Consider the following 26140-nt stretch of genomic DNA (forward strand, 5'->3'; position numbering starts at 1 on the left):
CACACTCTCCTTAGGCATTTGCAATACGTAACATCAGAACAGTACTATATACTGAGATTAGTCATTTCACATATCACTATGTAGAGTAGGGATCAGCAACCTTTGGCACGCGGCTCGCCAGGGTGCTTACCCTGGCGGGCCGGGCCAGTTTGTTTACCTGCCGCATCCACAGGTTCGGCCGATCGTGGCTCCCACTGGACGCGGTTCACTGCTCCAGGCCAATGGGGGCTGCGGGAAGCTGTGTGGGCCGAGGGATGTGCTGGCCGCCCTTCCGGCAGCCCCCATTGGCCTGGGACGGTGAACAGCAGCCAGTAGGAGCCACGAGCGGCCAAACCTGAGGACAAGGCAGGTAAACAAACTGGTCCGGCTTGCCAGGGGCTTTCCCTGACGGGCCATGTACCGAAGGTTGCCGATCCCTGATATAGAGTCAGGGAAGTTGGAGGGATTTTACCACTGTTTTCAATGTAACTAGGATTTAGCCTATGGTTTTTATCCATTTGCCTACTGATTCTCTTTAAAAATATTCAAAACATTACGCTTTGTAAAGGCCAACCAAACATTTTCCTGAAAACAATATGACTGATGTAGTCTTACTGCTTTTCTTTTTAGTATCTGGTTCTAACTGTAAAGGTAACAAAGGTTACCATAAATTTTTGCTATGCATGGTTTGCTTAGAAAGAGTTTGACTTCATAGTTGTAATGATTTAATTTTTCCTAAGATTTTACTATTATTTATTGCACATGAGCACATGGGAGTGGAACTTAAAATCAATTGCCCGCATGCCTTAATCTAATACTCTTCTAATAGAGTTATTGTTACTCATTTTGCCTGTGGTTAATACTTTGAAATCTAAACAGAAGTGCTGAATTAAGAATCCCAGCACAACACAGTGTTCAAAAGTTGATAGAAAAATCCAGTTCAGACTCTCACTTGTGGATTAGCTCAATATTAAAAAAAAAAAAATCCTGAAAAAATCTCCAGCAGAAACTTCATGTCCTGGAGACTGAAGAAATTTGAAGCAACTGGAAATAGGTCAGTGAAAAAAGAATTTGCAATAGAGGTAGGCCTCCCTCAAAGAGCTTTCACAAATTAGGGGGAAGGATGGTGGATATATTGAGGCTTGGATTTAAAATTGTCAGTCCAATGTTGGTGTAGTAGTGGGACAGTTCCTTTTAAAAAGACGGCAGTCAAAAATCTCTGTGATAAACAAGCTGATAAGCAAGGTTATATTAAAACGTCCTTTCAGAACCAGTGTCCATCATTATCTTCTTCCCCCTCTTCTTCTTTGTCTAGATACACAAGGGCAATTTTCTTTTCATCAGAAATCACTGACCTTTGGTCTACAAGTCTTTGCAGTTGTACAGTTTTTTTCAAATGCTGACTTCTCTGTTACTTGTTCACCATGAGCCTGGGAAGCATCAGGAAAAACACTTGCTTCTTTGGTACTTTCACTGTCAGTGTCCTTCTGGTCACTTTCAACCACAACCTGTGACTGTCTGACATCAGGCTCCTTCCTATTTGATACAGTGACTGTAGCTGCTTGTGTTCTCCCTTCCACCACAGGCACTCCTGCCACATTAGTTACATCCATTTGAAAAGTAAAAGATGTTTCCTGGGGTCCTAATTTAATATGCCTTATAGATCGGCTGCTCTCTGATGACCCTTCTGTCTGAAAATGATCACCCATTGTTTCAGAAATGGGTCCTTTAAAGATGATTTGCTCTGTATGAGTTTCTGTGGGACTCAATTTAATGAGCCTGATGGATCTATTGATATCTGAGTTTCCTTCACTCTCCAAAAGGCTTCCTCCTGCACTGCTGATCTCTGGAGATTCAGAAATGGAGCCTTGATATACGACTTGTTCAGTAGTTTTAATTTGCTTTTGACCTAATGTAATGTGCTTTATTGACCCTTCTGAATGAAAATTGTCTCCTGATTCACTGAACTCCAGATGTTCAGAAATGGGCCCCTGGTAGATGATTTGCTCAGTTGTCATAAATTCTTTGGGACCTAATTTAATATGCCTGATAGATGCATTAGTATCTGACCTATGCTCCATCTGAGAGCTGTCTTCCACACTACCAAGCTCTGCTTTTTCAGAAAGAGGCCCTCCATATGTGATTTTCTCAGCTGAATTAATCTCTTTTTGTCCTAATTTAATGTGCCTTATTGAACTTCCTGTTTGAGAAAGATCTCCTGTGCCGCTGAGCTCAACATTTCCAGAAATGGGCCCTTCAAATATTATTTGTTCTGTGTGAATTTCTTTTGGACTTAATCTAATGTGCCTTATTGATCTGTTGGTATCCGTTGATCCTTCTGTATGAGAGAGATCCCCTGAGCTACTGAGCTCTAAAGAGTCTGAAATGGGCCCTTTGAAAATGATATCTTCAGTAATTTGCTGTGAACCTAATGTGATATGCCTCATGGACCTATTAATATCAGCTGAAAACTGTGGCTGAGCAAGATTTTCAGATTCATCTACAGCTACAGTTTTAGTAACAGGCCCTTTATAAATGATTTCTTCAGTGGTTTGAATTTCCTTAGGACCCATTTTAAAAAGCTTCACAGATCTACCAGTATCCAATGATCCTTCTGTCTGAACAAGATCTCCCCTACCACCAAGTTCCAGAGTTTCAGAAATGGGTCCTTCATATATGACCTGCTCAGTTCTCCGAATTTCTGTTGGACCTATTTTAATATGCCTGATAGATTTGTTAATATCAGTTGATACCTGTGACTGAGAGACTTCTTCTGCATTACCAAATTCTACAGCTTCTGAAACTGGACCTTCACGAATAACTTGTTCGGTGGAATGATATTCCATGCCATCCTTGCTTCTTACACTGGATGAGCTGTAAACCCCTTGGCTAGCCCAAGAAGTGGATTTATTACTCGATGGAGAAATGTCTGTTTCTATGCTGCTTTTACCATCGGTCCGTCTTTCCAACTCTGGGTCGTTATGTTCATCAAAGCCCTCTTGTTTTGGGGACTTGGGTGACACCTTCTCAATCTCACTTGTGATGACGCCACCAAGCTGTGCAATATCAAACTGATCAGTGTCAAGGGTCTGGGTCAGATTGACTTCAGCCACAATTGTCACCAAACCATCTTCGTTGGTTTGCTCAACTTTTTTGATGTCAACTGCCAGGCTACTGGAGTCAGCATGATTTTCTTTCGTTAATGCAGCTAGTTCCTCTTTCACACTTTCTGGAAGACTCCCCTCCAGTTGTTCCAATGCCTCTTTCAATTGTTGTTTAGGGTCCTTGGTTTCTTTCAATAAAAGCCCCTTTATTGAGGCCTGAAATTCATGTGGTATTTTAATCTCTTTTTCAATAACAATGGATTCTGCATGTGATGCTTCACCTTTTGGATGTTCCTCATTTAAAACATAGGCACTTGCTTCCTCTCCCACCACCTGATACGTTTGTTCTGGTGAGCTCATGCTATCATCTTTTCTTCTTTGTGTGCCTCGCAAAAATTCATCTTGCCAAGAATATTTAATTGTCGATTCTTCTTCTATGTGAATTTGCCCATACACTGAGTCATCATCTTTTCCATGAGCCAAAGGGTGATCATCTGGAGTAGATACAAAATATCTTTGTTCATCAATTGAGTCGTCTGCCTCGGTTACTTCTTCCACATGGGTGAGGATCTCACTGGATTGTTTTTTCTTTTTAAAATCTTCAGCTGTAGCTGTGATGTTCTGCTCCCCCTCATCGCCATAATGCTGCTCTATGCCAGGTGATGTATCCTCTACTTCCTCTACTTCAAATGGTGTTGAAAATTCACTCCTTTCATCAGTTGCAGATTCTAGTGGCTCCTCAACAATCTCAACATTAACAGACACTTTGCCGATACGGTCCCTTCCTTTCAGGCCAACATTTATTATATCTTCTATCACATCTTTGGATGGAATTCCCATAGCATCTTCCAGAACCACTTTGCCATCCTTGTTTAACAGACTTCCTAGATCAACTTCATCAGAAATCGATATTTCTTCTTGAACTTGAGACTGTACTGTGATCTCAGTGGTCTCTTTCTCATCATCCTGTTTTTTCTTTTCAAGGTAGTTTACTTTTGTATGTGGAGTGGTTTCTGAACCAGAAGATTGAACAAAACTTTTAAGAATATCAGCGACAATAGTTTCTGCTATGTTTTCTGTTGACAAAGTACCCATTCTAGGGCTACTTTTGTCACTAATTCCATGTTCATCTTCCAAATTGGGTTCTTTTTCTGAAACATTCACACTGAGAATTTCAACAGGTTTAATTGTATGTTCATCTGTCTCTCTTCCTACAGAGGTTTTAAAGCCTTGAAATGTTATTTCTGTGTTACTGTTCTGCAATATTTTGTCTGGAGTATACATTTCAACACTGATGGGTATCTCAACAGCCTCTTTGCTTCTTGATTCCAAGAACACATTTGTATTCCTTTTGGTTAATTCATCTTCTTTAATCTTTGCATCAGGGAGAAAAAATTCTCCCTCTCTGGCTGATTTATGTACTCTGGTTTGTTCTTCCCATGTAACATTTTTTTCCTCTTTAGCAGTGCTATCTTCCTTACTCCTGACTCCTGAAAAAATCTTTTTGTTATCATTAATAATCACTTCTTCCATTATATGTGTTTTCTTTTCTGGTTTTACCTCAGTCTTCTTTCCAAAATTAACACTTCTTTCTGCTCTAGTGGGTTTATCATCCATTTCCTTTTTCTCCAGGACAATATTTCTTTCCTCATTGACTGGTTGCTTATCTTTTTCTTCTAACAAGCCACTTTTCCCCTCTTTAACTGGTTTGTCTCCTTTTGTTTTTTCTTTCAATATAGCACGAGTGTCATCTAGGGTTTGTTCATATTTGGTTTGTTTAAAATTGGAATTCAGCTCATAAGATGGAAATTTAGTAAAATTATCTGGCTTTGTTCTTGTACTTTCAGAAACACCTGACCTTGTGTCAATTTTGTGGTCTTTCTTTGAACTTTGAACACTTGTCAATTCTTTTGAAAAAGAAATTGCCGAAGTAGTTGTAGCTTCTGTTCTCTTTCTTTCAGGAAATGTTTTTCGATGAATTTCAGTGTCTCCCCAAAGACTATATGATGGAGTAAAGGTTTTGAACTCTCTATGGTCCTTCATAGTTCTTTCATAAGTGGCATCCTTTTCAATAGTGGTTGATGGATGATATTCTGAACTAAGAATATCTTTCCTTAAAACTTTTTCACTATCTGTTGTCCGTGGTCCACCACGCCTTGTCGGAGTTGAATAAAGTACAGAGCTGCGAATATTTGTTACTGGTGTTTTATGTCTAATGTCAGCACTCTTGATAATCGGAAAGCTTTTCTTTTTATTTTCTTCTCGGTATGCAGAGTAACTATTAGTGTAGTCATAAGATGCATTTCTGACACCTGCAAGAAGAGCATAGATAAACAAAAATTAAAATACTGTCTTGTATGTAAAATATAAAAATAATCTACGTACAATAACAGTGACAAGCAATAATCTAGATATCATCTTAATATAATGTTAAAATAATTTATGAAGAAATAATGTCAATTCACTTTCAACCATACCAGCAGCAGTACAAATAGGGCGGTAGGGTACGCCTTACCAGCAAGGTATTTATTGCTGGTATGGCATACTGAAAAGACACAGGAGAAGCAGAACGGCCAGCAGCTCCTCCAGCACAGCTGTACCTCCCCCAGTCCTTCCATGCAGGGTCTCCTCCATCTGTATAGCAGCCCTGCCAGAGGACTGGGCTGAGGACGGGGCTGGAGGTGGTACAGCCACTCCGGAGGAGCTGCTGGCGTGGGGCCCCCCGGTGGCCTGATGTTATGCTCCTTTCCCCGCTGTGGTTCCCAGGAGAGCTGATTCTCAGAAACAGCTCACAGAGTTCATTTTTTGCTCGACAGCTAAAAATATACTGCACGAAACTGACAGACTCATTGGAAAAAAAATATAAAACAGTGACTAAAACCTACATTTAGAGGTCTAAGTTTAATGTTCGCTTTTTTACCTTGTGGTATTTTTCTCCCCTGCTGATCAATCCATGTAATAATCCACTGGCTGCTCTCCCCTTCTAGTAAAGTTCTGTAACACACACATGCAAATACATTTGATTAAAAGAAAGAGAAAGAATAGTTATAATATACTTTAGAAATCTGGTGGCAAAGTACTATCACAAATGAACAGGAGAAAGGAGTATTACTTCCACTTTCAAACATACTGACCGATACTAAGGAAAACAGAGTTCTAAATAGACTAGAGAGGGAAATTATTCTCAGTAATGCACAGATAATGAAGTAAAATCATCAAGTTGAAATCAGCACGATATATTTTGCAAAAAAGGTTTGGGTCACTTTTTATGGCGATAGTTATCTTGCCGATTCATCTTTCCCCTCCATTTCTCAGCATTCTGTTCTCGCTCTTTTTGGCAATCCCTCCCCAGTGTCTAAAATAACTTGCATGGTTTTAGGAAACCAGGTGGCTGTAAGCTTTATCCCTGTAAAAGCTCTTCAGCCCAGCTATATGTGTTAGCTCAACAGCTGTTTACCAGAAACAATGAGAATACAAATTTTGTTTGGTTTCTCAATAAAGGGCTTATACCAGAAGCAAAAAAAAAAAAACCAGGGGAAAAAGTCACAGCTGTCTGTTGTTGAACATCTGCATCTATCACTTTCACTTGCTGCCTATCCTCAGGACACCAGTAGACTGCAGAATCTGCCAGACTACATCCCCTATATTAGTGACAAACACAGCTGTCCTTAGGGACCAAGCCTTTAGCTGGCTTCATTGAGAATACTAGACTGAACTTAAAACGTTGTCTTAGAGAATAAGAGCATAGAATTTTTTCACCTGGCCACCATGCCTGGGTACATACTGTAGAGCAGTGTTTCCCAAACTTGGGGCACCGCTTGTGCAGGGAAAGCCCCTGGCAGGCCAGGCCGGTTTGTTTACCTGCCACGCCCGCAGGTCTGGCCGATCGCGGTTCCCACTGGCCGCAGTTCGCTGCTCCAGGCCAATGGGGGCTGCTGGAAGTGGCACGGGCCGAGGGACGTACTGACCATCACTTCCAGCAGCTCCCATTGGCCTGGAACAGTGAACCGCAGCCAGTGGGAGCCTCAATCGGCAGAACCTGCGGACACGGCAGGTAAACAAACTGGCCCGGCCCACCAGGGGCTCTCTCTACACAAGCGGTGTCCCAAGTTTGGGAAACACTGCTGTAGAGTATACCTCGTATGCAGCATATAGAGACGCACTGGCCACTGTTCATCCCAATATTTTGCTCATTCTGACTGGCAGTCTGACAATCAGACACAAACTCTGCCTATCCCTGCATGTTGTGCTACCCTGAGTTTTTTCCTTTACGCACCTGTGGCAAACGCCCTAGGGAACAAGTCCCATTGAAATTAACATAGCTGAGATTCAATACATTTTTAAGGAGCAATTATCTTCCCTTAGGAATGCTGAGTTACACACATTTCATCATCAAATGTTTTTCCTGAGGAAGGATGCTCACAGGGCCCCAAAGGTGCTCTCTAGAATCAGCACAGAAATTGGGGGTGGGGGAAACAACAACCACCCTACTCTCTCTGCCAGTGCAAGATTGATGCCATCTCTATATCATCTGCAAAATGCATGCAGTAAGGCTGCATCTCGTGCGCTACTAGACTTTTTTTAGAAATGGTGGCCAAATAAATAAGGACAGGAGAATTTCTAGTAAATCTACAAACATCTATGTCAGGGGTCGGCAACCTTTGGCATATGGGCTGGGCTGGTTTTTTTACCGGCTGCATTCGCAGGTTTGGCCGATCGTGGCTCCCACTGGCCCTGGTTCGCTGTTCCAGGCCAATGAGGGCGGTGGGAAGCGGCGCGGGCCGAGGGATGTTTGCTTACCCTGGCGAGCCGCGTGCCAAAGGCTGCTGACCCCTGATCTATGTGCAGGTTTTTCCTACGTCATTCCAAGGTTGCTGTTTTTTCCCCTGCACCACCAACACACTCCTATACTGCCTGCTGTGAAATAAGTTTCTCTTTCTGTTCTTTATTAACTGATGCCATTTTCCCCAATTATATACCTCCCCAAAAATTAGACCTAAATTCTGCAGCACTCTGATGCAGCAGACTGGAAATTCTGTGGTAGCTTTATTTAAATATCAAATTGAACAATGTAATCACAGTACAGTAACCCTTGTTTCTTATAGTCTGTTTTATTCATGTTCATAGAATCACAGAACTGGAAGGGACCTCGAGAGGCGATCTAGTCCAGTCCCCTGCACTCAAGGCAGGACTAAGTATTATGTTATACTGCCTCCTCATTCCGTTTTGGAAATGCCAAATGTTTTGCACTGATAAGCTGTAACTACATCATAGAAGTTGTTGGGCTGAAGCTGGAGGTTCTTGATAGTTGAGGCTTTGAACTCCTGGAGGGAGTGGAAGAAAGTTTCATAAACACATTAGCTGGCTGCTTCTGCCATCATCAGTGAAATGGATAATGTTTACACTTAAAATATCATCTTTAGGTTTCAGACTTAACCAGTGAGATGAATGGGTAAGTTTTCACCTCTGCCTTTCTGCACATTCAGGAGGACAACACTACATCAGTTGACAGTTCACTTTTGTAAGGTTTTCTTTGCAACCATGTATTTGTACAGATTAAGAAAAGGGCAAGGTTAGGTCAGGGTTTGTTAACATGTGGTTGCTAACCACAAACTTTTCCCTAGTGTAGACATGGGTTAATATATTTAAGCTAGTCAAATTCAACCCTTGAGATGAGGCCCAGGTCAAGCTCAATCAGTTAAATCAAAATAAAAGGTCATGGCTAGTTTTTCCTAATCTGGGGAAACCTCCAAATACCAAACATCTGATCTCTTCTAGCCTGTAAGTGCAAAGAAAATTGCTCAAATTGCTCCTCTCATTAGGCACTATGGATGGCACTGCCAATGCTACAGAAAAGTTTGAAAGATCTGACAGTGCAGGCACTGAAAGTATTAACTGTGACGATGGAAACTAGGAATGTGGATAGTATGACTAGGGATTTTTGGCTGCTGTTAAAACAACAGTTCAGTTGCTGGAGCAACATATGAAGTCACTAAAAATAAGTTCCAAGAAGTACACTGTATATGGCAAATGGCAACAGCACACAGAGACAAGCTGGATCTGAAAACATTACTTCTAAAAACGTGCTATTACATGAAAATAAAGAGAAAACCCCAGCAAAACTGGACTGCGACTCAGTATTTCTGTGGGATTTGGCTTATGATATAGTTCCACTGACTTTAATGCAATGCAAATGTTAAAATTGTTTTTACACTTTAAGATAGTAAATTAGTAAGGAACAGCATAGTCTAGTGGATACAGCACAAGCCTGAGAATAGGAACTCTGGCTTCTATTCCTGGCTCTTTCAACGATTTGCTGTGTAATCTTGAACAAGTAACTTCACCTCTCGATTCTTCAGTTTCCTCTTTGTTCGTCTTATCTATTTAGACAGTAAGCTCTTTGGGACAAGGACCACCTCTTGCTATGTGTTTGTACAGCTCCTAGAAGACTGGGGCCCTAACTCCATTGGGGCCTCTATGTACTACCATAATACAAATAACAATGAAAAATGCTCCTCCAAGAAATCCTCCCTTATAAAGTAATTGTGCAGATACTTCCCTGAAGTCATACCCTGAATGCAGAAATCCACGCCACTAACATAACAGTACATCTAAGATAAATTATTACCAAGAGAGTCAGGAAATTAATACTGAATCTTTAACTCATCCCCCTGATTATTATTGTCAGTATTTAACATTTATTGTGTGTTAACACCTAGAGGCTAACCAGGGTGGGGTTCCATTGTGCTAGGTGAAGTAAAATCACATAGAACATGACAGGCTCTGCCCCAAAGAACTTACAGTCTAAAAGACAAGAGAGAACAGGTGGATGAGACACACAAGTGGGATGGGACAGGAGGGAGAAGGTACCAAAAATAATAAGATGTGCGCAATTGTGATGATCTGCAGCACAAGCCTTACCACAAAATCAGTCATGTACAAAAAAGACCTCTTCGGTCATTTCTTCCATGGGTTCTCAACTAGGGGATCAAGAACCCCAGAGAGGGATGGGTTGCAATCAGGTCCAGGAGGTCCTGGCCACTGTCCCTTTCTTCGGTGCTAGATGGGAGGGGGTCCTGAAACTCCCAGGCTGTGGGGGATGTGGACATTTTTCCGTTGCAACAAAAGGGAGATTATCTGGAAATGGTTGAGAACACTGACATACATATGCTAGGCCTGTCACAGGTTGAGTAAGCCCTTTAAAGAGAGTTCAGGCTCAGTTCCACTGAGCCTGGTTTTCCTCCTAAATCATGGGATTGGAGGACAGGGATCATGTGAAGAAGATCGGGTGACTGAGTGCTCGCCAGGCCTGCTTGGATATATGAGAGACAGAACACCCTCAGTAAATGAGGGAGCTGGCAGGAGCAACATGTTTGGTGGTAACATAAATAATTGGCAGTGGTTCCCTGCAGAAGGGGAAATCAGGGAATGAATCTGGAAGGGCTCGGTGGAGGGCTTCTGAGATGGGACCAAGAAGGAGGTCTGGCTGAAGTAGGAAGTGGCCCTGGAAACGAGGAAGCAGGGTGGACTGGTCTTGGTAGCAAGTAGCTGCTTCAGTGTATTGGGTCTCTAAGCTTGGAGTAGAGAGAGGACTGGGTGAGACCTGGAAGTGGTGGTGACAGGAACAAAGCTGGTGGAAGGCAGAAGGGCTACTAAGCCCAGAAGCAGAGACATTGGTCAGCTCCCAATGTAAGGGAGAAGGAGCTCCTGGCAACTGAAGGGGGCCACAGGATGATAATGCATACCTTAGGCAGCGGGCTATGACCCATGATGGCAAAGGGCTTGTTTACTATTTAGTTGTCCTTCCATTTGCCCTGGAAGTGGAGGACTTTTCCTTTAGCTGAAGGCCCAAAGTCCCTAAGTCACCAAACGATCCTACCAACCAGAGAGAACCTGTGAAGTGAAACTGAGACACGGGGCACCTGATGAGGATCCAGGCAAGATGATGATGCAACAATGCCCCACTGCCCAGTGAAAGATGGTTCCTAACAGTCGGCCGCCCAGAATTTTGTTCAATCCAGTTTTAAGTATCTCAAGTGATGTGTCTTCCACCACTTCCCTTTGGAGACTATTACACAGTCTAATCTACTTTGGCTTTTGTAGGATCTCAGCAGCACGGAACCATGTGGTGCAACACTAGGAAAATATTTATTTCAGCCTTTGCAGATAAAGAATGGGAATGAAAATGGCCATGTGTAGAACTTCACGCTGCCATGCAACAAAAGTTCCATTGCCAGAACCGGTCCCATTCATAAGAGCAGGAAGGGTTGGCAGCGTTGGAAAGGAAGTATGCTTGGTCCTTGGGGAAGGGAGTTCCTTGCAACGTGATCCTTTTGGCCAGCCAATGCAGGAGCGGCCATGACTAGCTCCAGTGGAAATACTCTCTCATCCTTACTTAGCGACGCTAGCTCTAGGAGTTGTAAAACAAAGCCAAAAAAAAATACAGAGTGGGAGACACAGAGACACTCTGGGCTGTGTGGGATGAAGGAGAGGGAAGTAAACCAAACACCATGTGCTTAGTCCATAATGCCAACAGGACAGGATGTCTCACGGCAATCACTGAATCTTCACAATAGAAACCTCAGAATTATGAGCATGGGTCTTTATAGGGGCCTTTGGATGTACCTAAATAAAGGATAGGAGCTGATTTCCTCTATGAGAATGAGAAGAAGCTGACATCACATACCCTGGTTATCACAGGCACAGACAGAGGCGGCTCTAGGTATTTTGCCGCCCCAAGCACGGCAGGCAGGCTGCCTTCGGCGGCACACCTGCGGGAGGTCCACCGGAGCTGCGGGACCAGCGGACCCTCCGCAGGCAAGCCGACGAAGGCAACCTGCCTGCCGCCTCACGGCGACCGGCAGAGTGCCCCCCGTGGCTTGCCGCTCCAAGCACGCGTTTGGCGTGCTGGTGCCTGGAGCCGCCTCTGGGTACAGAGGATTACTACAGGAACTAGTTTAATAATAACAGAAGACCAGGAGTCCAGAGCAGTCTTATACAACAGTTGATTCAGTGGAACCAAGTTATCTTCCTTCCTCAATGGAATGAATAAAGATCATCCACTAGGGGAGGGGATTAAATCCCCAGTGAAGGGTGGTGGTTTTGTTTGTGTGAAACATGGAATAGCCAAAATAGTAATTTTTCCCCCTCCTGAGATTTTAAAGGAACTCTCTTTACAGCGATAAAACAGACCTGCTTTTCGATAAACTGGAAGTTTATCTCTGGCCTCAACCAAACACGGTTTCTTTCAACAGGAAGCTGTAAATTTAAATGCTGAAGTCTGTCCCAGCAAGACAGAGATGGTGACAGACAGAGGTACAGAGAATCACAAGCTATTAAAGAATATTTCTCAAGTCTCTATAGGCTAAGGCAGCAACCTCAATGGACAATAAAAACCTTCCAGGCAATGCCAAGCTCCTTCCTACTCCCTGAGGACTGCGAATCCATACACAAGCCGACAACACTAGAGGTAATCGTGATATGACTTCTGGAGAGGCTCCGAGATTTAATGGGTTCGCAGTTTACTTTTATAGAGCTGCAACACTGCCTGTTCACTTACTAACTAAGCATGTGTCGAAGCACCTAGATATCTGGGCAGCATCATGCACAGAATGTTAATTGTCACAGCATCTCTGGGTCTTTTGTACCGAGATGAAGGTATTATTACCCCATTTAGCAGATGCATAAACTGAGGCAGAAAGATTAGATCATGAGCCCAAAGCAACAGATGAAGTCAGTGTCAGAGCTGGGATTAGATCAGTAACAGTAACTTCTGTGCTCTTTCTACTAAATAGCTGTCTCTGAATTAACAAACATGTATGGATCACTTCACCCACCACTTTCTGGACAAACTCAGCTGCTTAATAGTTCACAGCAACATTACACAATATTTAAGGACAGTAGTAGCAGTACTTATCAAGCAATGTTGTAACTACACATTCTGTGTGTGTCAAACATTAATACACAATATAAACAAATCTATGGATTCATGAGGATAAGATAGCAGCCAGACATATTAAACTTTTGCAGGTTATTTGGTTCACTCAATAAGAATTGTTGTCTTCTGAATTTAAAAATCAATACAAATTGTAAAGAATAAGTTTCATCGCCAACTTTATTGAAAATAAAGTGTTAATAGCGGAAAAACTCAAAATCTTTACCATAAAAATGTTATCTGTCTGCTATCCATCAACTTTTTCCCCCCCTTCTGAACCAGTATGTGCCATGTGTCAATTAACAACTTATGATCTTGAGATTTCAAAATTGCTCTGGCTTTTCAATTGCTCAACTAGTGACTGACTAGAAAGATTCACAGGTAAAGAGGATTTATTAGCAGAATGGCTGTTTACTACTCAGACTTGGCCTGAGCATGTGTTTCCTTAACAAAGCCCAGGATGGTGCAAAGTAAGGTTTAGAACAGTGATACTCAGACTTCTGTGGTTCAGGAGCCAAATTAGTGATCAATATTACCCAAAAAAGCCACAGTCATGTGAATTCATTGTTTCATTTACTATATATATAAAAGCATTCTGAATGGTTAATAACTTAGATTGGTTAATAATTAAATCACACCATGTTTTAATATCATGTGCTACAAAGAGCCACAAGCGACACATTAAAAGAGCCATTTGCGGCTCCTAAACCTCAGTCTGAGTATCACTGGTTTAGAAAATGGAGTTTTCTGTTAACTTCTTTATTCCATTTCCTTCTTTGGCAAAAGAAACAGAACGTGTATTTGAAACAATGCCTTAAATCAGTGTGGTAGAGACAAAAAAAGTACAGTAAGCAGCACACCCAAACCCTGTAACCATCTGAACATTGAATGCTGGCACTATGACTTGCCAGGTGGAAGATCCACACTGCCTTATGACTTATCAATTACAGTCTGACAGATGCTGAGCCTTCAGCTAATACTTGCATATATTCAAATATGGTAAGAACAATTACATTCACTTGGCTTTTAGCATCATAGTAATCAAGCATGCTCCTTTAGCACCAAGAACTTTACTGCAAAATAAGTAGCAAGCTTTTAGAATTCCAGGATTCAAAGGGTTGTATGGCTTCAGTAACATGCTGTTCTATAAACTGTAGACGTAATTACTATTAGTTAAAATGGCTGGACTTAAGTGCTACATCAAAGGTTCTAATCTCCGTCTGCAGTCTGCATGTGGGTAATACCTATTAACATTATTAATGAAGAACAACAATAGTTACAATAACGTTACACTTTTACATGATCTTCTATCTGAAGCTATTAAAGGACTTTACAAATATTATGCCTCAACACTCCTACAACATAGGTATTATTTCTCTTTTACACAGATGAGAGGACTCAGGCTTTGGGAGGTTAAGTTGCTTGACCCAGATCACACAGTAAGCCAATAGCAAGCTGAGAACTGAACCCAGAAGTCCAGAGACCCCACTCTAATGGGAATTATGCAAGTGCACTGGGAGGAGAAGAAACCTGGAGAGTTTAAGGGCAAGTGTCTTCCTTTTAAACAGCTGATGCACCACTACACCCTGAAGATGGAAAAGGCCAGTGTAGTTCACGGGTCTGACTTATAATGAGTAATTTAAAAACATCTCCTGATGGTACTACCCACTGCAGTTATAATCCTTACCTGTAAGTTTCAACTTCAAGGCTGAGTCCCACTTTCACCTGCATTAGTTCATTGTAGTCCTTTAGGTAATCCATGATTGACATAGTCAGGAATTGTTTTTCTTCTTCTAGGGCATCAATTATCCTCTAAACAGAAACACTTCCTATTAGTTTTGAAGAATTTGACTTTACACTTTCACATTTGTGCTTATAATAACTTTCCAGTTTTACGACAAACACCAAGATAAAAATCTTAAAAAGTATTAAAGCAACATGCACTAGCAGCTCAGCTTTACAGAAAAAAATAAATAAATGTACTCTCAGACTTCACTGGCATATGTGGTTCATGAGATACTATTACTGGAATAGATTATTCATGCTAGGATGTGAGAGTTACACCTGACTAAATTGTTTTCAAATATTTAAACAAAATCCCATCTAGCTGCCGCTCACCCTCCCCACACACACACAGGTCACCATCTATGGAGGCAAGCAAAAAGCACCCTATTATAAATTTAATGTGGCACATTAAAAGTCAGATTCAACACTGGAATAAACACACATGCCCCTTTCCATTTAAACACATTTGAAATGCTCAAATACAATGGTGAACGATGCAGCATGACAACCTGAATAGTATCTGACTTGGTTGCAACTGTTAACCTTTTAGGAGACCACAGATTTGTGGACCAAGTCATGAGTTTGAGATTCCTATGTCTGGGGATGTTTGGACCTATGGGTGATGGTTTCAGGTACAGTTCTGGCCTCTGGGAATAGGCCAGTGATCACTCATTTTCATCTTGAGGAGTTTAACTGAGCAGCATTCTGAATGTTCACTGAGGGAGAGCATTGGTCTTGGGGCTGAGGGCAGCTAGACCACAGAGTCCCGTCTTCCCATCGAGGGGCTCCAGACAAGGGGTCTGCACACTGAGAGTGTACATGAGAGGCCAGACCAAGAGATAGTGCCTGGACATGACCCAGACCTAGTGGGCTTGGAAGCATGTGTGATCCAAAGGCTTGGGTCCAATACAGCAGTCTAGTGACCTTCCACAAAGGGGGACTATAGCAATTACAACAGCATTATATGCTGTCTGCTCCTGGTGGAATTAGACAGGGGTAGGGTGCATCAACTTGTTTGGCCAGGTTCAGGATGCCCGGAACAGATAAGGGACTTTGAGAAGGATAAAAAGGTCAACCCTTGAAGAGGCTCTGTCCTCTGTCCAGGTGGATTTTTCAAACAACAGGCAATGTCCAGGATTTTTGCAGAGCAGACACTGCAGCTCAGAAAGAGCCCAGACTGGTCCGCTTCCCGATTGGTCCCTCCCCTGCATCCGCAGTTGATTGGTTCATTCCCCCGCCGCAGGTAGTCACTCCAGCACCCCTAACTCTACTCCCCCTCCAGCTCACCCCCAAACTGCAGCAGTGTCCTCTTTCTGAGCACCTGAAATATGGTAATCTGAAGGAGTGCACACTGTCCCCCCAGCTCTAGATGCGGGGGTGTCTGGATAAGCTGAGCCTACCTAAATTTTAGGTAAGACAGTAAAGTCTTTGTTGTGTTAATACCCCTTTCCTCTTTTGATGCTGCATTCCTTCTGTTTAAATTAAACAATACTTTGTTTTGAAAAGGCTGTTCAATCTCCCTGTATTCACACACTGGTCACAGCTCCGGAAGGGAAGAATTTCAGGGCTTGAATCCAGTCAAGCCTGCTGCAGAATCATGGTTGATATGCAAGAGACTCTAGCCTCATGCCCAGGTCTAAGAGTGGGAGAATTGCAAGATTCCACCCCAGAGAGGGGAGGACTAAAGGCCTAACGCCACAGAGAGGATCCCCTGAGACTAACTCACAGAGCGGGTCAGAGGAACATCTAAGCTAACCATGAACTGTAACAAAAGCAAATAGCCAAGGATGTCATTACATGGTCTGGAGAAAAACAGATCTGTCACTGGAATCCCTTGATGGAATTACGTCTTCCTTCACTATCTGCATAGCCACCTGAGACTGCAGAGCATGTGACAGCTGGAACATCTGCATGTTAAACTGAGGGCTAGTCTATATTAGAAGTGCTGCAGCTGCACTGTTGTGGGATGTCTGGTGAAGATGCTCAGTGCTCTCCCACTGGCATAACAAATCCACCTCCACGAGAGGCAGTAGCTCTCCCACTGACATAGTCCTGTCCACACCAGCACTTAGGTCAGTGCAATTTACATCGCTAAAGGATGTGGATTAGTCACACCCTGGAGCTACATAAGTTATACTGAAGTAAGCTCTAGTGCAGACCAAGCCTTAAGGAAGGGTAGTTATTACATTAGTCCCAAAAATAATCCTTAAATCGCCTTATGTTTTCTTGGCCTTTATACATGCTGAGCTAACTGGGTTCACACTAATAATGTCAAAGGTCTTTCCCCGTATCGCTGGTAAAGAAGCAGCATCCACGTCTTGGAAGGTGACCTGTGTTCTTGCATTATGCTCACTCCTTTCAGAAGTCTGAGCAAAGGGATTAACTTGGAAAAGTTCACCGCTCAGTTATATAAAGAGAAGAGGAAAAATCACTGGTGTCCACTCAAGCACTGAAGGGGACTAATTCTCACACCCCTTACAGTGGTTCCTTCTAGTCAGGGATGAGAAACATCAGCAGGGCAGTGGGAGAATGGGCAGCATGAGGGCAGTCTAGCTGTACTTGTTCTGCGAATAAAGAAAGGACTTCAGTCTCCAGCACTCTTGGTCTGGCGTCTTTTACAAACTTCACGGCCACTTAGCAGCTTAATGGGAGAAAAAGGAAAAGAGGACACCCAGCACTTGGCTGGCTGGAAATTGGTACAGGAATTCAGCGTGAGAGATTTGTGTTAAATTCAATTGTGTTAATTCAACAAGAGGCTGTTTTCCTCTCCTTTGGAGCTCACAGCACCATGGAACAGATACAGGAGCCAATCCTAAGCCTATTGAAGTTGGTGGCAAATGTCCAGTTGGCTTCAGTGGAGCAGGATGAAAGCCAGGGTCTTCTTTGCATTCTAAAAATATAGGGCCCACTCCTGCTATCGCACTGTATGTGAATCTGCCACTGCAGTCAATTGGAGTTTCTGCATAAATATCATCACAGCATGTTTTTAGGGCCATAGAAACCTGAGACAGAAGAGTCCTACTGAGCCATCCATTGGCCCACCAGGCCCAATGCAGGATTTGGGCTAGTGCTTGGCCAATCCAAACTATACTGTAAATACATTTTACTACCTATCAGCACTGAAAGCTTTACTGAGGATAGGCAGCGCTGGAGGAGACAAGAATGGCCACACAGAAAGAGTGGATAATATATGGAAAATATTAATAAATCCCCTTGCTGCAACAGCTGTAAAGGAAATTCCTACCATAAACACTCATATTTTAAAAAAACATATCTGCGAGTGACATCACTTTTAAATAAACAAACAGCTAATAACTGGTTTTTAGACATGACTTCAAAAGCCCAAAAATCTCTCCTGTAAAAGAAATTATGTCCGAAAAAACTGAGTAAGAGTAGAAAGCCTAAAATACTTGCTTTCCCCCATTTTATATTTTTCCATGACAGATATGAATGAGAGATCACCTTTTCCCCACCTCCTGCCTAAAAACCAGGTTGAGTTTGCATAGCTGGTCACTAGAAAAATCTTCTTTAATTGTAAACGGGGCAGTTTTAACATGATACAGATGGTGGAGTGTAAATTCCCACATTGGCACTGAAAGGGTTAAGGGAAGGGAATTAGAGACCTGGTGGCAACCCCATTAAAGATGAAGCATAGCCGGGAAGAAGCCCAGATAAGCTAGTGGGGAGAGAGTGAAAGAACTCTACACAGTCCCCTTCTCGGCAGTTCGGTGGCGGACAGAAAGCTGAAAGACACCTGCTGAGCCATGGAAGGACTCCAAGGGAGTAGAGGGGAAAAGCCCAAGGAAAGAGTTGGCCCTGGGTTCCTCCTCCTAAGCAGAGAACTGGCCAGGAGATGCCAGTGGGGTGGACACTCGTGGTGGTCCTTGATAAATGGCAGGATCTGGACCTCTGGGGAGAAAGCCCTAGGAGGTGTTGAACTGAGAAGCAGAGCATAGGGGAAAGCTAAGAAAGATTAAAGTTCAATTGTGAGGACAAAATGGTTTGTTTACATTTTCATTTGGGATTTGTTAGGGGACGGGGGGGGAGGGGGAGCCCTGCCAGCCCCTCCCCTGCCATGAACATTGAGAAGTGGTGCAGCCTGGGAAGACAGGTTGTGAAGGCTGATAAGAACACAGGTACGCAGTGGGTCCAGGACGGGGCTGTGGCAAATGCCTGCTGTGGGAGGAAAAAGCCCAGAGAGTTAGCAGGGAGCAGGTCTGAATAGACAACGCTTGCCTGCTCACTACTGTGTCCCGGCGCTGGAACCTAGAGGAGAGGAAGGGCCTGGGTTCCCCTACCAGCAAGGTGGCATGAAGCCCCCGATATAAGGACTCTTTAAAGTCCTGAGACGACAGAGTTTAAGGACAACGGGGTCCAAAGCTGGGGGCTGAAGACCTGATGTAAGGACACTGGACTTGTATTTGTTGGACCCCCTGGCACCCAGCAGAGCAGGGTTGGGGGAAGTAAATGGCCTGGGTGGAGGGCCAAGCCGTGAGAAGAGGCAGACCACCGCAGGCCTAGAGCTGCTTCGGCAGGAAAGGAAAGCCTGCTACACCATGCCCAGCCATAAGGTGGCATGCCAGCGGTAAGTCCACCCTCCCACGGTATCACTGAGAGGCAATAAACACGGACCCTCATGATGCCACTTTTACAAATGTTTCAGTATAATCTAGGTGTATGTGCAAATATGTCAGCTATGTGCTTTCATTGTGGGGGCTAAAGCAGTTTGGGTTGCTTACCATAACTCATTTTAAGGTAAGATATTGTGTTTAAAAAACCAGCACAGCTAGGAGCCACATGGTAATTTTGATTTTTCTATTAACTGGCATTTTTAACCTGTTTTTCCTCTGTACTGCCAATCCTGTAAAGTTGATTCACTCTCCAGAATACCTGCAGTCACCTTTCCCCACTAATCCTCAGCTAAATGTAAACATATATGGAGTACCTTTGCCAACCCTCCAAGATTGTCCTGGAGTCTCCAGGAATTAAAGATTGTCATTGATGAAACCTCCAGGAATACGTCAAAATTGGCAACCCTAATATGGAGATGACACTGGTACAAAAATACCTTTTCTGGTTGAGTTAGGAAAAAGATATAGCCATTCTTGTAACTGCAGGAGAAAAACTTTTGGTACTGAGCTGTAAATGATAAGCGGGGAGGAAGGAAGGATGACTCTTGAAATATGGTGCTGCTTTAATAAAACAATTTGACCCATTATTGTTAAGGATCAATGAGTTTTTCCATTATGAATTTCTAATGTCAGCAGTTTATAACAAGGCTCTAAAGATAATGTATCTTTAGGAATAAGGGCATTTTTACATTTTGCTGGAGGAAATATAAACTTATAGAATTTTTACTCCTATCAAATAAAAACAAAACCTGAGCCACAGGAAACTCCTGATAAAAGCATTGTTTTAGTTGCAGGACTATTATTAAACTCAATCGGAGATTCACAGATAAAATCTCCATCCACTGCTTTGAAAAATATTTAAATGCGTGTTTAAAAGGAGAATAACTTAACCCCTCAAAGACCCAAATATTTCAAACTGTAAGTGTAAAAGCTCTGCTGTTTGCTGTGTTTTGTTTTGAATTGATCAGTCTCTGTTCATAGCAACTTGCAAACAAGCTAGCAATTTAAAATCCAGACACAGAGCAACCGCACTCTAGTCCCTTCACAATGTGCAATATCTCCATAATCTCCCATGCCAGACATGCCCTTACACACAATGTGATCATTAACACGAGGGCTGCAGACAGACAAAGAGCTCTAGCAGGGTGTTAATAAAAGGTCTGATGAAGAACAAAAGAAATGCTGCCCTGAGGAAATTTAGAGCATCTGATCTGCATAGTGGATTGATGGACTGGATGATCTAATATGTCTTCTCCATCCCTAACCTTTGATATTTTGCTTTCCCAGCATATGCTGATCTATCCATGCACATGGGGTGCTTTATAACTGGCAAACTGCAGAACAGTGGTCGCCAGAACTCTTGGCCAGAAGTACTATGGCAATTTGCTATTGTAAAACACAGTGGCATTTTACTGTCCACACAGAGCAGACACCTCTATTTAAGGTCTCATTCCATCCTCCCCCCCCCCACCAAAAAACCCCATCCCAGTCAACACCATGGTAATCAGTCTCTCTGCCATAGAAAAGTGGAGGGCTCAGTTAACCACACTGGGGTCTGAATCCTTCAGGCTCATGACCATGAGTAGAGAACTATTCTAGCAAGAGGGGAATGCAGGACATCACTGACTCTGGTGGGCAGGAAAATGGTAGGACTCACTTCACGTGTCCCAAGGGCCAACTCCCATCACCGGATACTTGGTGTCAGTGCTTTAAAGTGCTCTCTGTCGCAGACCCACCAAATAAAACTTCTACAACTCAAGCCTTTGATTACTGAGGGGTGCACATTTCAGCTCTGCCTAGGGAAAAGCACCTCCTCCTGGCTGCTTTCCATTCCAAGGAGTAGGCAGCACTCTCCCCTCCTAACAGGATCACCACCATCCTCACAGGAAGAGAGTGTGGAGAAGTGCAGCTCTGATTCTCCCATCCCTCCCTGGTACTCTAGGCCTTGAAGTGGGGGAAGGGCTCCTCCTGCAGTTGCCCCCCTGCTCCGACCATGCCAAGGGGGGGTGATGAACCCCAGGAGCTGCAGGAAGAGCAGAGGGGGGCTGGAGGGGGCAGAATTGATGGTGGCACTTGTGGGGGGGCAGGCAGAAGTGACAGACACCCCCCACGCACACATTCATGTTTTTAGACCATTTTAAGCACCACCTGTCACATGCTGGAAAGAGCGCTCAGCATGCCTGTCCCCAGAACACCACGTCCCATGACGCTGTGGCTGAGTTCACCCACTGCCAGGGCTTGCTTCGTTCCCCCGTGTGCCTATGGCGAGTTGGCAATGGGGCTCAGGTTAGCCGGCTGGGTTTGATCTCACCCAACCCTGACTCTGCAGCTGGGTGTGTGCCTGTTCAGGGCAAAGTGGGAGCGGTACACCCCTCACGAAGATACGCTAAGAGTCATCATCTCCCTGTTCACTCTCACCCCTTCCCCAGCCAGAGGTCCCCACTCTACCCCAGGTTTTGAAAAGGAATCCCTGAGTTTGTGTCCTCCTGCCAGAAGTGGCCACTCCCAGGCCTGCCCTTTAATGCAGCAGGCTCCTCTCCCTGCTGGCTGCCTCCTCGCCCAGCCTCCGCAGACCCAGAAGAGGTGGTGCTGGGGAAAGGCAGAGGGTGCCCGACAGGAGGGAGCCAAGGAGTTGGGTGCAAGCAGCTGGTGCATGGGAAATGGGGTGGGAGACAGGGAGCAGGGGTAGCGCAAGCTAAGGCAGGGGGGGGGAAGGGTGTCAGGAGCAGATGCACAGGTGAGGGATCAGAGGTAGGGAAGGATGTATGGACGGAGGCAGCTGGTGGAGCAGGGTTATGGGGTGGGCCAGCAGGCCATTGCACAGCATGGAGACAGCAGGGGTGGGCTGGGTGCTGTGGGCAGGAAAGGAAAGAAAAGAGGGGCAGACACAGAAGGAGCTGACAGAGTCAAGAAGGAAGACAGGGGGGAAGAGGATCCCAGGGTGGGGTGCAGAAAGAGGATGAAGGGTTAGGCCAGATGCACGGGGGAGGAGACACCCCCCCAAAGGGAATCCAGGGGAAAGCAGGGCTGGATTTCCAATTAGGCACATGCCTGGGGGCACCAGCATTCCAGGGGCCCCTTTCTCTCTAGAACTGTGTGCAACATAAAGGTCACCTGGGGCCGGGGAGAGGCGATTTGGCTGAAGAGGCTGTGCCTGGGGGGGGGCGTAAGGTGTAAATCTGGCCATAGGCAAAAGGCACAAAAATTGGGACCCAGTGAGGGGAGTAGCTCAGGGTATTGGGGGGGGGGGGGGGGAAGAGATTCTAGGAAATGGGATAGTGGGGAAGAGAGGGGGCAAGGGGAGGCCTGCGGCTTTCCCGTCTTGCCTCCCCCGCTGGCGGTGCCAGCCGGGCGCCCAGTCCCCCTTCCTCCCCCACGCCGCGCGTGGGCCGCCGTCACGCACCTGGTATTCGTCCGCCTCGGCGCCGTGCAGCTCCCGCAGAGCCAGCAGCTCCTCCTCCAGCCGCTGGCCCAGGCCGCCCAGCTGCTGGCCCTGGCGCCGCAGCTCGTCCAGCCGCCGGCGGCCCCGCGCGCCCTCGGCCCGCACCTGCTCCAGGCTCTCCCGGCCCAGCCGCGCCTCCCGCTCCTGCAGCGCGCGGAGCTGGCCCTGGTAGCGGAGCAGGCTCTCCCGGCAGGCCTGGCCCAGCACCCGCTCGTAGGTCTCCTCCAGCTGCTCCAGGCTGAGCCCGGCCAGCGGCGGCGGCAGCGCGGCCAGCTCCAGCCGCAGCGCCCGCACCTCGCCCGCCTCCCGCCGCTGCCGCGCCAGCAGCTGCCCGTGCTCGGCCCGCAGCCCCTGCAGCAGCTCCTCCAGGGCGGCGCACTCGCCCCACAGCCGCTCCAGCAGCTGCCGCTGCCCGGCCAGCTCGGGCGCCAGGCGGCGCCGCAGCTGCAGCACCTCGGCGGCCAGGAGCTCCAGCTGCCCCAGCTCCTGCCGCAGCCCGTCCCGCTCCAGCTCCGCTTCCCGCTTGGCCCGGCTCAGCTCGGCCACGCTGCCCCGCAGCTCGGCCAGCTCCTGCTGGGGGCCCCGCAGCCCGGCCAGCTCCTGCTGCTGCAGCTCGGCCAGCTCCTGGGCCAGCAGCCGGTTCTCCTGCTCCAGCTCCCGCACCCGGCACACGTAGAGCCGCAGCCGGGAGTTGAGCTCCCGCAGCTGGGTCTCCTCGTCCCACTCCTCCTCCTCCTCCCGGGAGCGCAGCATCGTGCCCGGCGTCGGGGCTGCGCTCGCCCCTGCAGCGGTGTCACTGGGCTGCGGGCTCCGGGCGGCAGCTCATGGCCCCCGCTGTTCCTCCTGCCGAGGACGGTGCCGGACTCAGGGCTGCACCGCGGCGGCTCACACACTGGGCTGGGGCTCTCCGGGGCTGGGGGAGCCAATCGCGGCAGCAAACCAACGCCCCCTGCCGGAGCCGCCCACCCCGGCGCGGTCCAGCTTCGGAGAGAGGTGGTTTTTCCCCTCCCCAGTTCCCAATTTTGGTTTGTTTTTTAAAGCTGGGTAAAGTGGAGTTAAGAGCTGAGCCGGCAAACCCCTGATCCCTTTGGGAAGGGTCCCAACCTACAGTGAGGCAGCTGAGAAATTAATCATTTGGAATCCAAGTGTAAGGCTCTCGGTAGGACACCAAGCCCTCCACATCCCTGGCTGTTGTGAAAAACTCTTTATTTTGCTTCTCCATAGGCTCTAATTCTGTTCTTCCATCGGATATTGGGTTAGTTTGGGATCCGCTCCTGTTCCTGCATCCGGACTAGGTTTAATTTATTTAAATAATAAAACTAAATAATAACTGGCTTTTAACATGATTTTTGTAAGTTTAGAAAATGTGGAAATACAGAGCTAAGGGAACCCAAATGACTCTCCCTCCCTGTATCCTTAATTAACCTCCCAACCTTTGTTTCTAGTGGGTCTGGTTCTCCTCTCCCTGCTGCAGCACTTTGCACAGGTGTATGGCTTGGTCCAGTGTTTGCTGAAATCAGGAGGAGTCCTTTCATGGACATCAATGCACATTGGATCAGGCTCCAAACTGACCACTCAAAGTGCAGGTGGTGCAGAGTCAGACCCATTATTTTTCTACACAAGCTTGAAAAAAAGCTGAAGAGTGACCTACCTGAACCATTTTATTCTGTACGTGCAGTGTGTGCATGATTGTACGCACATTTACATCAAAGTCCATCAGACCTTGCATTGCTACAGCAAACTACTCGGCATCTTTAGGACCATGTGACAGAGATACAATTTCCTGCCATACCCTTGCAAGACCTTACTGAAATAAGTTTAAGTATCGTTGGGCTCCATTGTATTAAATCAATGGTTTATGTATTACTATGGGCCAGGATTGTATGTAACTTCTGGAATGGGCAGAGGTGACAGATGTGAGACCTGGGGGTTCAAAGGACTATATTGAACAATGTGCCGGACACTAACAGACTTTTGGACCAAAAATTGTTAAATGGTTTTCCTGAGGAATATCGAGGGTGGTGTGTGCAAATAAAAAAACCAGCCTTTTGAAACTTTGCTCTGCCATTGTCAGCTGCTCACCTGTTACATGAGACCAAGATCAAAGGCCCAGGATGTATAACTGGTGGTTCTGGTTTTGAATCTGAGACAATATTAATACTGGGAATACCCAGTTGTGGGTTTTGGAGGACTGATACCTACCAGAGCCTGAGGTTAGAATTGAGGTTACCTCTGGTAAGCCTTTTAGCAGGCATGTAAGTTCTTTTATTATTTTTAATGTTTTCTTTTTGATGCTTTCACCTTAAAAATAAATGTGCTTGGTTATGGAGAGCTGTGTAGTAACTTATAACTGCAGGCAGTTATGCTGTTCAGAAGCTCTGGAGAGAAAGCATAGCCCAGACACGGACCTGTTTGGGCAGTCTGGCTTGCTGAGAATATCACAGTGTGGGCAGGAAGCTGGGCAGCCTGGAAAAACCCTGGTCAGGAGGTAGGGAGATGTGATGGCGGAGGAACTGTGAGCCTAGAGTAGGTGCCATTGCACAGAGGGGGGACACAGGTGCAGTTGCCCTCAACTATGACAGACCTTTCACAGCCACCAGAAAAAGACAAGCTAGCAAGAACTGACTGCATTTCGGACAATCCCTCAGAAGCATGGGGACAGGAAGTGCACAGCCAGGGTCAGATTAGGGTTTTGTGGGGCCCCTGGACCAGAGCAAGTAGGGGCCCCTCCCCACCCCTTCTGCCTGCAGTGCCCCAGCCCCTCTCCTGACTCCTGCCGGGGAAATGGGGTTGAGGTGCAGGGCCTTGCCCTGCTTTGCCCACTCGGCACGCCTGCCGGGAAGTGGGTCAGGGTGCAGGGGCTAGCCCCATTCTGGCTGCCAGGGAGCGGGGTTGGGGCACGGGGGCTTGCCCTGCTCTTCCCACCCAGCGCTCCAGCTGGGGAACAGGGTCAGTGCACGGGGCGCCCCGACAGGTCACAGCCCCTAGGCATGGCCCCAGTGGCTAATTTGCCACTGCACTCAGCCCTATACCCTCTTCCAGGATGGTAGAGATACTTCTCTGTTGCCCACCCTGGCAGCCTGAAGAGCTGAGTCAACAACACATCTCCTCCACATCTCCTGCCAACAAGCAGGGCCAAATCTTGCCCACTTACTTAGTCCTCATTCAGTCCTTAGTTCTTGCTCAATACATTTTTGCCTGAGTAAACACTAAATAAAATCGGAAAATAAGGATGTCAGGATTTGGCCCTTACCAAAATAGGTCA

General features: G+C 45.8%; 1 protein-coding gene across 1 annotated transcript; it reads right to left on the reverse strand.

Moving 5' to 3' along the window:
* Positions 1–350: 350 nt before the first annotated feature.
* On the reverse strand, positions 351–23628 carry SYNM (synemin). The gene is given in 5 exon segments (XM_044979783.1): positions 351–1369; positions 1371–5395; positions 6004–6077; positions 14705–14829; positions 22837–23628. Coding segments are annotated over 5 exon segments (5142 nt in total). The 3' UTR covers positions 351–1243.
* Between the last annotated feature and the right edge of the window lie 2512 nt (positions 23629–26140).

This window comes from Mauremys mutica, chromosome 11 (assembly GCF_020497125.1).
Source record: "Mauremys mutica isolate MM-2020 ecotype Southern chromosome 11, ASM2049712v1, whole genome shotgun sequence".
NCBI classification, from domain to species: Eukaryota; Metazoa; Chordata; order Testudines; family Geoemydidae; genus Mauremys; species Mauremys mutica.